The following is a 13,975-nucleotide window of genomic DNA, read 5'->3' as shown; positions in this document are numbered from 1 at the left end:
CTAAATTGGCGGATACACAATTAGAATCGGTCATCAGAAATAAATAATGTATTGTTTAATATTCAGTGAAGTAACTTTGACAAGATATAGGCGATGGTCCAATGATGGTTCTAATACGTAAGTTAGCAAAAATTTTCTGAACACAGGATAGCCTACTTGTGCTAAATAGTATCTGTATGGATGGGCCCTCCTGATGGTCACTAGCCCACTTTTTTTTTTTTACTTTTTGCTTTCTTGTCATTATTTATATCTGATGCTTTGCTATTTTCTCAGCTCTTCTTGATCATTATTATTGTGTTGTTATCATTGGATAATATGTTTTAATATCAGAACCAAGACAATCCTGACATGGAGTTCCATGTTTTGTCTGCTGTTTCCAGAAGCGAATCCTTTTGACCATTTTTGGTATCTCATCTTTTACAAAAGACCACTTCCTTCTTCCCTTTTTGCATTTTTTCAATATTGTAATGACACTGACCAAATGGACCACCTGTGTCCTTGACAATGGTTTTTCATCTGGGACAAGTTCAACTTTAATGATAATGTAAGAAAAGGGCCTTAAAGTCATATTGAGTCGTGACAATACTGTGAAACGATGTTCATTGCTTTGCAGCTGACATATTTGACCCAAAAAATAATTATAATAGCGTAATAGTTTTCTGTCAATGTCTGAGGATGCATTTGACAAAATGTGACAAAATATTCATGTCGTCCCCCCCCCACGCTCTGCAGGATGTGTGTGCAACCAGCTGGGCACAGACGTGAGCCTGGGCGAGTGTGACCGAGTGACCGGCCAGTGTCCGTGCCTTCCCAACGTGGTGGGCCAGAGCTGTGATCAGTGCGCTGCTGACCACTGGGACATGGCGGGTGGAGTGGGCTGCACGGCCTGCGACTGTGACCCCTCAGGCTCCCTGTCTTCACAGTGTAACGAGGTGGGCTTCTGCGGCACAGCTTTGTTTTTAGTGATGTGCTTAATAGCAATGCTTAATAGCAATTGTGAGAAAAACTAAAAGAAGCAGTTCAAGTTTGAGTTTGATTGAAGAGAAGAGAAGTCTATGACTTTAGAAACAAAAGACCCCTTCAGTTTATTTTGAATGTTCGTCTTTAAAGTTTCAAGTCGTGTCTCAGATGCATATTTAAACTCTTTTTATAGTTTTCATTGATTTATGTTAATATGTGTGTAACTGGAAAAATGAGGAAGGAAAAGGCATTTGAGTATCGGTACGAGGAAATTAAAAAAACAACCCCACAACAGAAATAACAATGGAAGAAAAAAATAAAGATACCCTAAACCCTCTAACAAGACCATCTTTGTGTTAGTATTAAGCTGCTGTTTCCAGAAGTACATAAGCAAACTACAACTTGTTTACTTACTCTTTCCCCTGTACCGTCAGGTATGTAAGGCATAGAGCAGTTGATACCACGCTTGTCTGAGCCTGGCCATAGCGAACTCCAAGTAGTTTATTTATTTATGCCAGCTTCACAGTACTAGAACATGGCTATTTAAATTGTCCGAGCTCATTTTTGAAATAAGTTCAAATTAAAATTCATGAGGGTTAATTTTCTTTTCCCTTGAGGTATACAGATATATTTTTTGTATTCTTAAACTTACAGTCAGCGATCTCAGTAGAGGCACAGAATGTGTAGGTGCTTTTTTGCTTGGACAATTTATTTTTTAAATCCCTGAAAGTTGCAAGTCAAATAACTATGCCGCTTTAGAACTCCCAATAAAGAGATTTACTTTCATCGTAAACTTCAAGAATTAGGGCAAATTGTCCTGTAAAATGTACTGCAAAACCTGAGTATACTGTACTCTCTTTGGATAGAAAAATATTTCCCTTGTACCTGTGATGCGTTTTTAGTGTGGTGTTGAGATGAAGCTGTATTAAGATATGGGACCCAGTAAAAAAAATGTATTTTGTAGCCCAGTGGTCTTTCTATAGTTTGTACTCTGGGGGTTTTACTGTATTTTTATTTGAATTGACCATCCTCAGTTTGATGGACAGTGCAGCTGTGTTCCAGGACGGGGTGGACCAAAGTGTGCGGACTGCGAGGACTACTTCTATGGCGATCCCCTGGACCAGTGTATTCGTGAGTACTCTTTTGTTTCTGGACTATAGTTCTGGGTACCTTTGGATTCCAACTCGACTCTAGTTTTACACCCTACCACTGTGTATGAGGGATTTGAAGGCAGTATTGGTAGAGCTTGTGTATTATATTCTCATTTTAAAAAATTAACTTCTTATTCTTTATGAGCTCTGGTTTTTTGGAGAAGTCTTCCTACACATCAGAGACATCATTTGAAGCATCCAACTTCTTCCTCTTCTCCTTCTGTCTATCTTGTCTTGTTTTACATTAGTACTCTGTTCCCTGCACATGATTTCCTCTGACTTTTTTTGGGGTCCAAGTCTGCATATTTTTGCACACTGCTGTATGGACATTGAGCTGATTTTTTCATCTGTGTTGTATTGTGCAAGTTCAACGTTTCTGTTCTCAGTTCTGTGTGATGGGCCATTGTTTCCACTTTCAACATCTATTTCTTTTATTCAAACGGTTAGGCTAACTTCCTATTGTACAACTGCTTTGATGGTTGTATTGGGCTATGATTTGGTCTGCTGCATTAAGTGTGTAAGTTGGTGGTTGGAGGACATCATTAATTGGTCTTCTTTTCTTGTCCTTTGTTATTTGCATCAGTCTGTCTCATTTTCCCTGCACTAAATAAGGGTTATTGTGTTACTGCTCTTCTCTTTGATCAAACTCAAACTTGAACTGCTTCTTTCGTTTTTTCTCACAATTGCTATTAAGCATTGCTATTTTCCTATTCTGTTCCTGACAGAATTTGGGTGGTTGGAGGGCGTCACTAGTAGGTCCTGCTTCTTTTCTTTCACCTTTGTTGTAAATGTCTATCTGTCTCACTTCTTTCCACCACAGAATGACCATTATTATGAGGATGGGATTCTTTCTACTCAAACCAAAACCTGGCAGAATTTGGCTGGTAATTGTGCTAACCCATCATTGACTTCGATGACGAAACTCATTTTATATTTTCCATCTTGCCCTCTCAGCCTGCGACTGCAACCCACAAGGATCATCTGCCCGTCAATGCGACCGTCGCACCGGTCAGTGTGTCTGCGTGGAGGGTGTGACAGGCTTCAAGTGTGACCGCTGTGCTCGCGGCACGACTGGGGACCTGCCTAACTGTGTGCCGTGCGGAGAGTGCTTCGACAACTGGGACTCTGTTATACAGGACCTTAGAGGTTTGTCACTTTGAGCCTTTGTATGTGAAGGCTAACGCTAAAACTTAAAAAACTCTAACAGGTGTTAAGAATAGACTAAGTCACCTTACTCCTTACACGACCCACCTTGTTTTTCACTTTTTTATGATAGACTTGGCTTGCTTTCAACTTGGTTTGCTTTTATAAAAATACTGTTTGTGAATGCCATAGCATCATATTACATTTAAAAATGCTTGAAATAGGCATATCAAGCAAATGAAGGCCATAAACCTATACATTTTCAGAAAGTAGAATGTAAATAGGAAGTAGAGCTCATTTGTGAAGGAGTTGCAATGGTTCATGATATAAAAATGGTATAAATGAACCGAAACAGCAGCTCAAATTACAGCCAAAATGATCAGCCGTGACACCGCAGAACAAAACTTACGACCAATTGGATCGGCTGTTGAGACTTGGTGGGTTAAGCAACTATAATGTGATGTTTTCCAGGCCTGACCCACGACATTGTGAAGAGAGCGAACGACGTGTCTGTGACGGGGGCTATCAAGGCGTTTGATGAAGAATTCCGGCTCATGCAGGACAACATTGACGAGATCAAGAGGATTCTTGCCAGCGTGGACTTCACCCAGGTGGACATCCAGGATATCCAGAACATGCTGGACACTGTCAGGTGGGTGGCTGGCTGGCTCTGTGTGTTTGTGTGTGTGTATGTGTGTATCAGAGTGACGGATGGTTTTGTGTGCGTATCGGAGTGTCGGCTGTTTTTGTGTGTGGTGTGTGTGTGTGTGAGTGAGCTGTTAGTCTGTGTGTGTGGATGTGTGTGAGCTGTTTGTCTGTCTGTATTTTAGCTATTTATGTGTGTGTGTGTCTGTGCTAGAAAGAGTTTGTGTGTACTGTGTCTTTGCCATTGATGAGTAAGTGTAGTTGTTCATGTAATCTTTGTTAAACACTCTGATCTTTGTTAAACACTCTGATCTTTGTTAAACACTCTGAGCTTTCACTGAGTGCTCCTTGTAAATGCAACCCATGATTATTACCATAATCAGAATTTTTTTTTTGCAGGGCCAACCTGACGGAGAACACAAGGACACTGAACGATGTGGACAAGGTGCTGAGTCAGACCAATGCCCGAGTGAAGAAAGGAAGCCTGAAGATTCAGTTGCTCAAGTCCAAAGTGGAGAACCTGAAAGCTTTAGCCATGGAGCTGCAAAAGAACGCTACCAATATACAAATCCAGGAAGTAGGAGGTAATTGTTTTTAATCATTAGCGGGTGGTTCGGTGTGATCTGCTCCTGATACTTCATATCCTTACATCCATTATTGACAAAATGTTACCATTATCATGTCATGGTAATGTTGTAGGCAATTGGTGGGTGCTGTTTGCTCCTTCTATCACAATTCACTGTCGATCTTTGCCATCTTCTTTCTTTTTTATGTTTGTTACTCGAATATTCAGCACTAATACGACTTAAAAAATTTTGCAAGTGCAGTAAAACCTCTGTCAAACCAAACCAATCATCGTTAAAGTTTGGCGACCTTTTGTAGAAAATGCTGTCCTTTCCCATCTTTTCTTTGTGTGTTGCTTACACCCCACTAATACTTTTAAACTATTTGTCGTCTATGTGACCTATTTCTGTTGCAAGTACAGTAAAACTCTTACTAAAGGTGAATTAAAACTTCTTTTCGGTGTTTATATTAACGCCATAATATTTAATTTTGAAAAAACGTACTGTGTAAGCAACGACTCGACTTTTAAAAACTTGTACTTATTTAAGTTTTTCTGTTGGTTTTGCAGGAGCGGGGGGAAGAGGGTTGGCCGTTATGAGGGTTGTATTGATGAAAGGGATAACGACACTGAGTTTCTTCTGATAATCAGGTGCTTTTGAGAAGATCAAAGAAGCGGAGAGAGAGTCACGGGAGGCCCAGGTCAAGGTCGACGGTACCGCCCAGATCCTGGACCAGTCTGCCAGGGTCAGGGGGGACACGGAACGTCTGCTTGCACAGAGGTAAGGAACCGAGACAAGCTTGACTCGCTGGACATCTATCGACAGGCCCTCAAAGGACACTGAATCACCGATAGTCTGATAGATAGAGGGAGAGAGTGAGAGAGAGAAAGGGAGAGAGAGAGAGAATGGACTGAAAGAGAGAATGAGAGAGAGAGAGAGGGAGAGAGACAGACAGATAGAGAGAGAGACAGATAGAGAGAAAAAGAGAGAGAGGTTACCATGCTTTCTATCTGATGCTCTATAAGCAGTGGTGACAGCAGAGGCTTTGTTGTCTTGTTTTCTTTCTCAGTTCTAAGTGGTTGGATTTCATTTTTTTTTCTTCTTTTTGTCTATTTGCTATTCTATCAGGGTAGTTCTAGCTCACTCTTTGCTTGTTGAAATGGTTGAAGTACGGGATCCCAAAAATAAATTGTAAAAATTCTGTTTTAAAAGCAGAAATTTACATTTTCGAAGAAACAACACTACTTACATCTTGGAGTACATTGTTGAAGTGCAGCATCCTAAAGTAATTTATAAAAATTCAGTTTTAAATGCAGCAATTTACATTTTTGAAGAAACAACACTACTTACGTCTTGGAGTACATCTTTGCTTCCCCCCTGTGATGTCCCCAGAGAGAACAGGTTTAACGAGCAGCTGGATGAGAACAGAGACGCTCTGGACCGCCTTGAGAACGACGTCAGGAATCTGGGAGGGGACTTGTCCGAGATCAACAACATGGTAAGATAGCTGATAGAAACTTATTATTTAACTGTTAGTCTTTTAGTATAGGGCGCCCCAGTTCAGCTGGCACACAGCAGCCTTGTTTAGTTGGATGTGTGTGTGTGTGGATGTGTGTGCGTGTGCATGTGAATAAGTGTGTGTGTGTGTGTGTTATATATGGTGGCGTCGGTGGCCTAGTGGTTAGGCTACGGGACTCGTAATTGTGAGGTTGCGGGTTCGGGGGTTCGAGGAGCGGGCACGACGTTGTGTCCTTGGGAAAGGCACTTTACACGAATTTTCCCCACTTCACCCAGGTGAAAATGGGTACCCAGCTATAGACAGTGAAAGATCTTGTCAGTTTGTTAGTGTTTGAGCGCTTAACCAGCTGCTTGCACTGTATGCTTCCCGGGAAGCTGAGAATGTTTCTGAGTGTTCTATGGTGTGCTTGAGTAATAATATAGTGTAAAGCGCATAGAGCTTGCTTTCGAGTGGAGACATGCGCTATACAAATGCTATTTATTATTATTTATTATTATTATTATATGTATTTCTTTTGTATGTGCATGTGAGCAAAGATTAATTTTTCACAGTTTGTACAATATTGCTCATAAATTATGAATTCGTGCTTGGATTTCTGAAAAGCTCCCATAGCTGTGTGCACATGAGAGTAGACGCTATAAAAAATCTACATTTTCACTATTATTGTTGTTGTTATTATTTTTGTTATCATCATTTTTATTATTTTTGTTATCATCATTATTATTATTATTCTTATCATTATTATTATTACGATATTATTATGCTGGCCCTTGACCTTTTCCTGTGTGTGTGTGTTTTCAGGTGTGTGGTGGCCAGGGTGACCCCTGCTCTAGTCTGTGTGGGGGCGGCGGCTGCGGTATGTGCGGGGGCACGGGATGTAACGGAGCGGTCACCATCGCACAGACCGCCTTCTCCCTGGCACAGCGGGCTGAGGACCTGCTCAAGGCCAAGACGGCCAATGCCACTGACGTTCTGATCCCCAGGGTGAGTACTGGAGTCAATGCAAGGACTTTGTTCTGCTTCAGTTTTCTTTTGACAGGTTTTGCAGATTTTGTTTCACTGGCCAGTAATGCCGATTTTGCTGATAAATCCATATATCTGAAAATGTTCGGGTTTGTATAATACTCTTTCTCACGCAATTATTTATATTTTAATCTCTTTTTGCTTGTTTTTTTGCACTTTATATAAAATAGTCGTAGAACATGATTCAATAGACAATATGACCCGTAAATTTTGAGTTTCCATGTGGTCTGAGAAGTTCTGGATTTTAAAAAAAATCATGCTGCTTTTTCACTGCTACCATTTCTTTCTGCTGTCCAGCTGTTTATTCAAGCCCTAGACGATATTTTCTATGCGAGTTGTTTGTAGGCTTTGTCATGTGATCTGGTTATTTTGTTTCTGTCTTGGTATATGTTTCCTGATTATTTGTTCATGGTTAATTACAGAATTTATTGTGGGTGTTTGGAGGGTGCCAGTGGTAGTGGTAAATCTTTCTTGTTTTCTTGCCCTCTGTTGTTTCTGTCCATTGATCTTATTTTCCCCTTCAGTAAATGACAGTTATTGTGTTGATGTGCCTCTCTTTACCCCAACAAACAAAGCAGCATTTAACAAGCTAACTCAGAGTAAACTACCTCGCAGCTCAAATCTACTCTTTTTTCCTTGGCAAACAAGTACAATAATTACTGGGTGGGCTGGTGGAGCTGTCTATGGTATAGTAAGATTTAAAATAAACACTAAACACTGATGGGACCTCAGAATAAGTCTTATCTCTGAAAATGAAAGGAAAGAGCTTGGTTTGTGGAGAGCCTTAAAAAATCCTCAAACAACCCAAGTTCAAGAAAACCCTGATAGGAATTCGATTCTGGGTGATCCACACCATGGTCCATCATTCCAACTAATCTATTGGCACTCCCCTGCACACTTTTCCCCTATGTAAACTCTTTTTTTCCTTACCAACCCCCAGATCCAAGAAGCCAAACGTGACGCTATGGGAGCCAAGGCTGATGCCCAGTCTGCATTTGACGAAGCTTCCAAGGCTAAGAACATGACGGAGAGCACCAAGGCTGACCTGAAGGCTCTTCTCACCAACATCAGGGACTTCTTGATTGGCAACGAAACTGCTACACCAGAAGATATTGAGAAGGTGTGTGAATCAGCTTCAGTGTGGTAAAAGTTTTACGGCTACTGCAACTGCATACGGTCATATGAGCGCAGCGGATACAAGTTGGTTGTTTTCATGTTAGTTCATAGCAAGGTTTGGTTTTTATTTTGCAGGTTGACTTGGTTTGAAGTATCTAAAAATACACAATGAAAATCTAGTTTTTAAAAGCAGATATTTACTTTTTTAAAATAACACTATTTGCAACCAGGAGAAAAGACAAATGGCTTTTATAAAATCGAGAATTTTGTTGGGTTCAATAATGGAAATATTTCCTTCGGGTCTCTCCAAATTCTGGACATTCGATCAAGATGTGCCTGATCGTGTTTGACACAAAATGGTTTTTCCTCTCCTCCCAGTAAACTACTGCAGATCTGAATTCAACTTGAACAAACCCCATTGTCTTGTTTTCTTGCAATAGTAATCAATTAGAACAACAGAAAGAGCTTCATGACGTACAAAAACATTCTCTCCAATGTGTGTTGCAGATTGCAGAAGAGGTCTTGAACATGCAGATCCCCATGAATCCCGACAAGATCCGAGAGCTTGCAGAGAAAATCAACAGAGCGGTTGAGTCTCTGACAGACATTGACAAGATTCTGGCAGACACAAAGGGCAGCAGGGACATTGCAGAAGAGCTGAAGAGACAAGCTGAGAGTGCTTCGTGAGTTCTGAATGTTGCTATTGTCATAGAGGGCATAATATATAGCGTACATGTATATAGAGAGCATAATATACAGCGTACATGTATATAGAGAGCATAATATATAGTATACATGTATATAGAGAGCATAATATATAGTGTACATGTATATAGAGAGCATAATATATAGTGTACATGTATATACAGAGCATAATATATAGTGTACATGTATATAGAGAGCATAATATATAGCGTACATGTATATAGAGAGCATAATATATAGCGTATATGTATATAGAGGGCATAATATATAGCATATATGTATATAGAGGGCATAATGTATAGTGTACATGTATATTATTATATTTATGGCCACCCCTGGAAAATTTTTAAGTCACCTTGGCAGTCACCCTGAGATTTGTCATTGATCCCGATTTTTTTCACCAGATCCTGATTTTTTCCCCCTGAGATCCTGATTTTTAAATTGTCTTTAGTCTTTTTAGTTTTTGTAAGAGTTTTATGGCACTGACATCATGAATTGTGAGTCATATAAGTGCCGAAGATCAGAGGTGTTACTAGAGAGTAATGTACAAAACATAATTAGTCTTTTCTAATCTCCATATTGGTATTGTAGAGTGCAAAATGGCCTCCTGGGATTTCTTTAAAAATTCCTCTGTTGTATTCTACTTTTTGCAGTATGTTTAAAGTGAATGGGCATTAACTTGCAAGAGGGAAAAAATAGATGGACATGTACTTTCAACATGATACTTTGATATTTTTCTTGGTGCTAATTTTGTATGTCTCTTGCTCTAGAGCGGATGCTCAGGACATTCGCAACACAGCCCAGGATGTGAGGGATGCCCTGGACGAGGCCAAGAGAGTTCAGGCCAGCGCTGCTAAAGCCATAGAGATGGCCACCCAGGATATTCAGGATGCTGAGGATGATTTCAACACTGTAAGTAATAATAATAATAAATAAATAGCATTTGTATAGCGCATAACCCCGCTTGACAGCAAGCTCTATGCGCTTTACACTATATTATTACCCCAGCAGACCGTAGAACACTCAGAAACATTCTCAGCTTCTCGGTAAGTACTCTCTATGAGCTTGACCCGAAGCCATCGAGCTATAGCTGTGTAAGTCCACGTATCCACCGAATCAGAAACTGCCTGACCAATTATCGTCCATCTTTCGGGAAGTTGGTAACGGAGGACTGGTTTCGGACTGTTCTCAAATGACGTCGGACCGTTCACAAATGACGTCAGCTGGGGGGGGTCTTTACAAAATTGATGTCAACCATGATGTTCTAAAAGATTTTGAGAAAAAAGAAAAGATTTATTTGATATTTATTTTTTCGTAGCTGAGAAGATACTCCTATCTTTTTGCTTTGTTTATAGTTTCCAAGTTGTGATATCCAATCTATTTGTTTTAATTATTTTTATTGGTTAAAGTTGTTAATTAATAATTTGACAGTTCATGTAATTTTTTGTTGTAATAAAATGCATCCTGTACAGGTTCTATCTAAATGTACATGTACATTTTGGTTGATGGCAACCTGAGGGAGGGGGATCCCTGGGAAAGGTGACAGAAGATGACAAGGGGGGAGGGGTCATTTTTGGCCAAATTGTAGCTGAAGTCATTTGTGAACGGTCCTTTTTTTACCTGACATTTGACCTGTCACTCGTGCTGGAAACTTGTCTACCAAACTGCCTCCTCCTGACAACAACAAAAAATCAGACCGTTTCTGCTCTGGTGGACAAAATGATGCTCTGAAGATTAACTTGTAATTTGTTAATGTCATTTTGGTTTTCTTGCCTTATATTTACCTGAGATTAATGTAATTTTACCTAGTCTTCCATCAAAATCTGACTTTGTGTGTGTGTGTGTGTGTGTGTGTTTCAGATTCGGCAAGAGACGGGCACGGTCACTGCTCTCACGGAGGGCAGCCTGAACGTCCTGGAGGAGCTGAAGAAGAAGCTGTCCCAGCTCATCAAACGCTACACGGCTCTCAAAGAGGACACGCTGAACCGCGCTGAGGATGCTACTGAGGAAGCCACCAGACTGGCCAAGGGAGCTTACGATGTACGTGTTCCACAGCCTCTTAGATACGTCATGTTTACAGGGTTCCTGCGGCCGCCATGAATTCAAGGAGTCCTTGAAAACTCTTTGAATTTGTGTTCAAGGAAAAATCTTGAAAACTCCTCGAATTTGACGAATCTCCTTGGAAACTCTTTGAATTTCGCCGGATTGGATATTAACAAAATTTTTGTCGGAGAATCGAAACTACGATTCCTTTTGGACAAGTGTATGCCTATCGGAAATTCTCCTTGAATTTTAAGAATTTCTCTTTGAAACCTCCTTGAAATCTCCTCGAATTTTGTTGGGAATTCACGGCTGGAACCCTGTTAGTTGTACCTTGTTTTTGATGGAACATACCAAATTTAATGGACTCATCGCACAGTGAAATAAACTTTGTACCGTGGTTCCAATAGGGAATGTCGGGTTCAAGATATTCAACATTTTGAATAATTTCAGTTAAAGTACAGTGGAGTCCACTTAATCACCGAACTCAGTTAAAACATAAACAGCGGTATATGGAAAGGAAAGAAAATCCACAACTTTTCTTCTTCTAGAGTTACCACCAATGGGTAAACTTCAGAAGTGTTGATTTTTCCAAATAAATCTGGATATCCAGATTTCTAAAATTGTCGTGATTTTGCCCAACTTCAAGTGAGTCTGGAAAGTTCAGGATTTCTTTTTCGTAGCTAGTAGGCACCTCTTTTTCTTATGAAAGTATTCAAGTGGTACAAAATCATATATTTTAACGCTTTTGTTGTCAGGGCATATACATTCCTACTGTCAGCGCTGATTTTCAGCTGAGTTTGTTAACCAGGACAGCAGTCTTCATGTCTCAGTGTTAATGGACATGCGGTCTAGATCTAGTGCACTAGTGAACATATTTCGGGCCCCGCGTCTTCAATAGAGTAACTTTTCTCACTTCTCTCATTCCTTATTTTCTTCCATCGTACTCAAATTTGGAATAACTTGCAAATCTAAGTCAAAAAGTGATTTTTTTTGCCTTTTAAAGGTTATTTTGGTGTTTACATTTTGAGAAAGTCCATAGCTACCCGCAAGCTTAGATCTGTTTTTCGATCGCTTGCAAACCTAGTAGTAAAGTAGCACTAACAAGTTTAGTACCGATATGCCTATCTTTTATTCCTGAATTTGAATCCACACAGTAGTTGTGGCTAAAACTCCATACAGAAGAATTAGAGCCAGGTTATTAGCGTACCCTACATGTAATGTTATATAGGCAACCAGGAGTGGCAAATTGTTTCCAACTTCCGTGGCATACATGGTACAGCACAGAGCTAAAAATGACGCATTTTCAGGACGTACCAGGTACATCTTAAGGCAACGAAGGGGTAAGCAATTGCTTTCATTAAATTAATTTTTTTTTCTTATTTGACTGCAGAAAGCCCTCCAGCTTGACGCCACCTATAACGATACCGCCGAGATGGTGAGCGACAAGTACAAGGACACAAAAGGTGCCAAGGAACGCGCTGAGAAACTGAAGAAGAGAGCCGATGCCATCTACAACTCAACAGAGACCAAAATGAATGAGCTGAAAGGTAGGGATCACTTTGTGTTCGTGTGTTTATCGTTGGTTGTCGAAAAAAGAAGTTTAGTTTGTGTTTAAATAGTATTCCACTAAGTGGTTACGTGATGTTAGACTTAATACTACAAGAAGATTCTAAATTTTGTAAAAGAAATTGGCTTGTTTACAACTTTACATTGCATGTAAGTAGAACGTTTTACCATATTTAGAAAGAATTTTACTAACGTTTGTTTGTCTTTTTAGTAAAAAATTAGGCTTTTTACAAATTGTCTGTTCTTGTCGCTTTCATGTCGATAATGCCATTAAACACCTCCTCAATTACATCATAGATTATAACACTTGAGTGCCTCTGAACTTCTGAACTAGGAAGTTTTCTGGCTCCTGCTGAGCCTAAACATAGTGTGTGGCTTTGAAGCTTGGCTGCATTGTTAGTGTGATGTGTCATATCCGTAGCCCACACGGAGGTGTCAAGTGGTAGAGCATTGCAGTCAGATACAGAGAACAGGAACATGGAAAACTCAAAACCACGATTAGCTCATACAATTTGCCATTCCCCAAGTGATATGTCTTTAACATTTTATTGTTTGGTGAAAATTCCCGACATGTTTGGTGGGTGGTTGGCGGGTGCTCTGGTATGGTTTGCTTCTTCTTTCCTATCAAACATCTATTGTCTTTATCTCCCCTCCTTCTTTTTTATGTTTGTTACTCTCTTGTAACACCTCTAATCTTCGGCACTTATATGACCTTATTGTGTTGCAAGTGCCGTAAAACTCTTACTAAAACTAAAACAACATGTTTGAGATATCCATGCCCGATTGTATTTGTTGCAGATTTTCATTTTTGTTGTTGTTACTTTTGCTCATTTCAGAGATAGAGAAGAAAATCACGGGCAACGAGGGTCGATTGAACAAGCTCTCGGATGAGATCAAGAAGCTGAACGACCGGATGGACGTCCTCCTGACAGAGATCCGAGACAAAGCGAAATTCTACGAAACTTGCTAATGTTGGTAGTTACTAGTTGTCTTGTACTGTACGGCTAGGCTAGGCTATTTATGAAAGGACCTGAAATAATGTATTGTCTGTGGCGAGCGTTAGTAATTACCTTCTACCAAAGATAGTAAATAACAAGATGGGCCACTCAGCCAAAAAAGTGTCCGCAGGAAGTATGCTCTTTGCTTCAGATGGCGCTGCAGTCTGTTTTGAAGCTCTCTTTCGTTTTTCCAGAAGAAGAATAGGAATAGCACCTCCTTGCGTGCGCAGATCGACTGCTGTTCATCAGCAGTTCGGGTTCGTTCAGTATGGAGTTTTAGGGGTCTTTTTTATTTTAATGACCTCTCGCCTTTCATTCTAAAGTCAAATTAAACGAAGAAAACAATCACCCTTTCCTCCGGAAGAGGTTTTTTGTCAGCGTAACCATTTTAAAAAAGCGTTCTTCCGAAATTTATTAAAAAACTTGCTAGTTTCACTTTGATTTTTTAAACTCAAGTAGGGTAACTCTCTACGCAAAGGGTGCGCTTTTGTGACGAGGGCGCCACCGAATTTTGAGGACACTTTTTTAATTGGCTCAAAGAGA

General features: G+C 40.0%; 1 protein-coding gene across 1 annotated transcript in view; it reads left to right on the top strand.

Moving 5' to 3' along the window:
* The window catches only part of LOC101849415 (laminin subunit beta-1), a gene marked incomplete at its 5' end in the record, with an annotated part of 77,256 nt that extends 63,672 nt beyond the window's left edge, over window positions 1-13,584 (top strand). The window contains 14 exon segments of the mRNA XM_005110359.3: window positions 733-932; window positions 1,995-2,091; window positions 3,066-3,257; window positions 3,726-3,906; window positions 4,299-4,483; window positions 5,113-5,242; window positions 5,855-5,960; window positions 6,783-6,965; window positions 7,945-8,124; window positions 8,628-8,803; window positions 9,596-9,737; window positions 10,686-10,865; window positions 12,259-12,415; window positions 13,271-13,584. Coding sequence (XP_005110416.2) covers window positions 733-932; window positions 1,995-2,091; window positions 3,066-3,257; window positions 3,726-3,906; window positions 4,299-4,483; window positions 5,113-5,242; window positions 5,855-5,960; window positions 6,783-6,965; window positions 7,945-8,124; window positions 8,628-8,803; window positions 9,596-9,737; window positions 10,686-10,865; window positions 12,259-12,415; window positions 13,271-13,404 — 2,243 coding nt within the window.
* Window positions 13,585-13,975: the final 391 nt, after the last annotated feature.

This window comes from Aplysia californica, unplaced genomic scaffold (assembly GCF_000002075.1).
Source record: "Aplysia californica isolate F4 #8 unplaced genomic scaffold, AplCal3.0 scaffold00879, whole genome shotgun sequence".
In the NCBI taxonomy this organism is placed as follows: Eukaryota; Metazoa; Mollusca; class Gastropoda; order Aplysiida; family Aplysiidae; genus Aplysia; species Aplysia californica.
The sequence above is the reverse complement of the archived record's forward strand: the minus strand, read 5'-3'. Positions and strand labels throughout refer to the sequence as shown.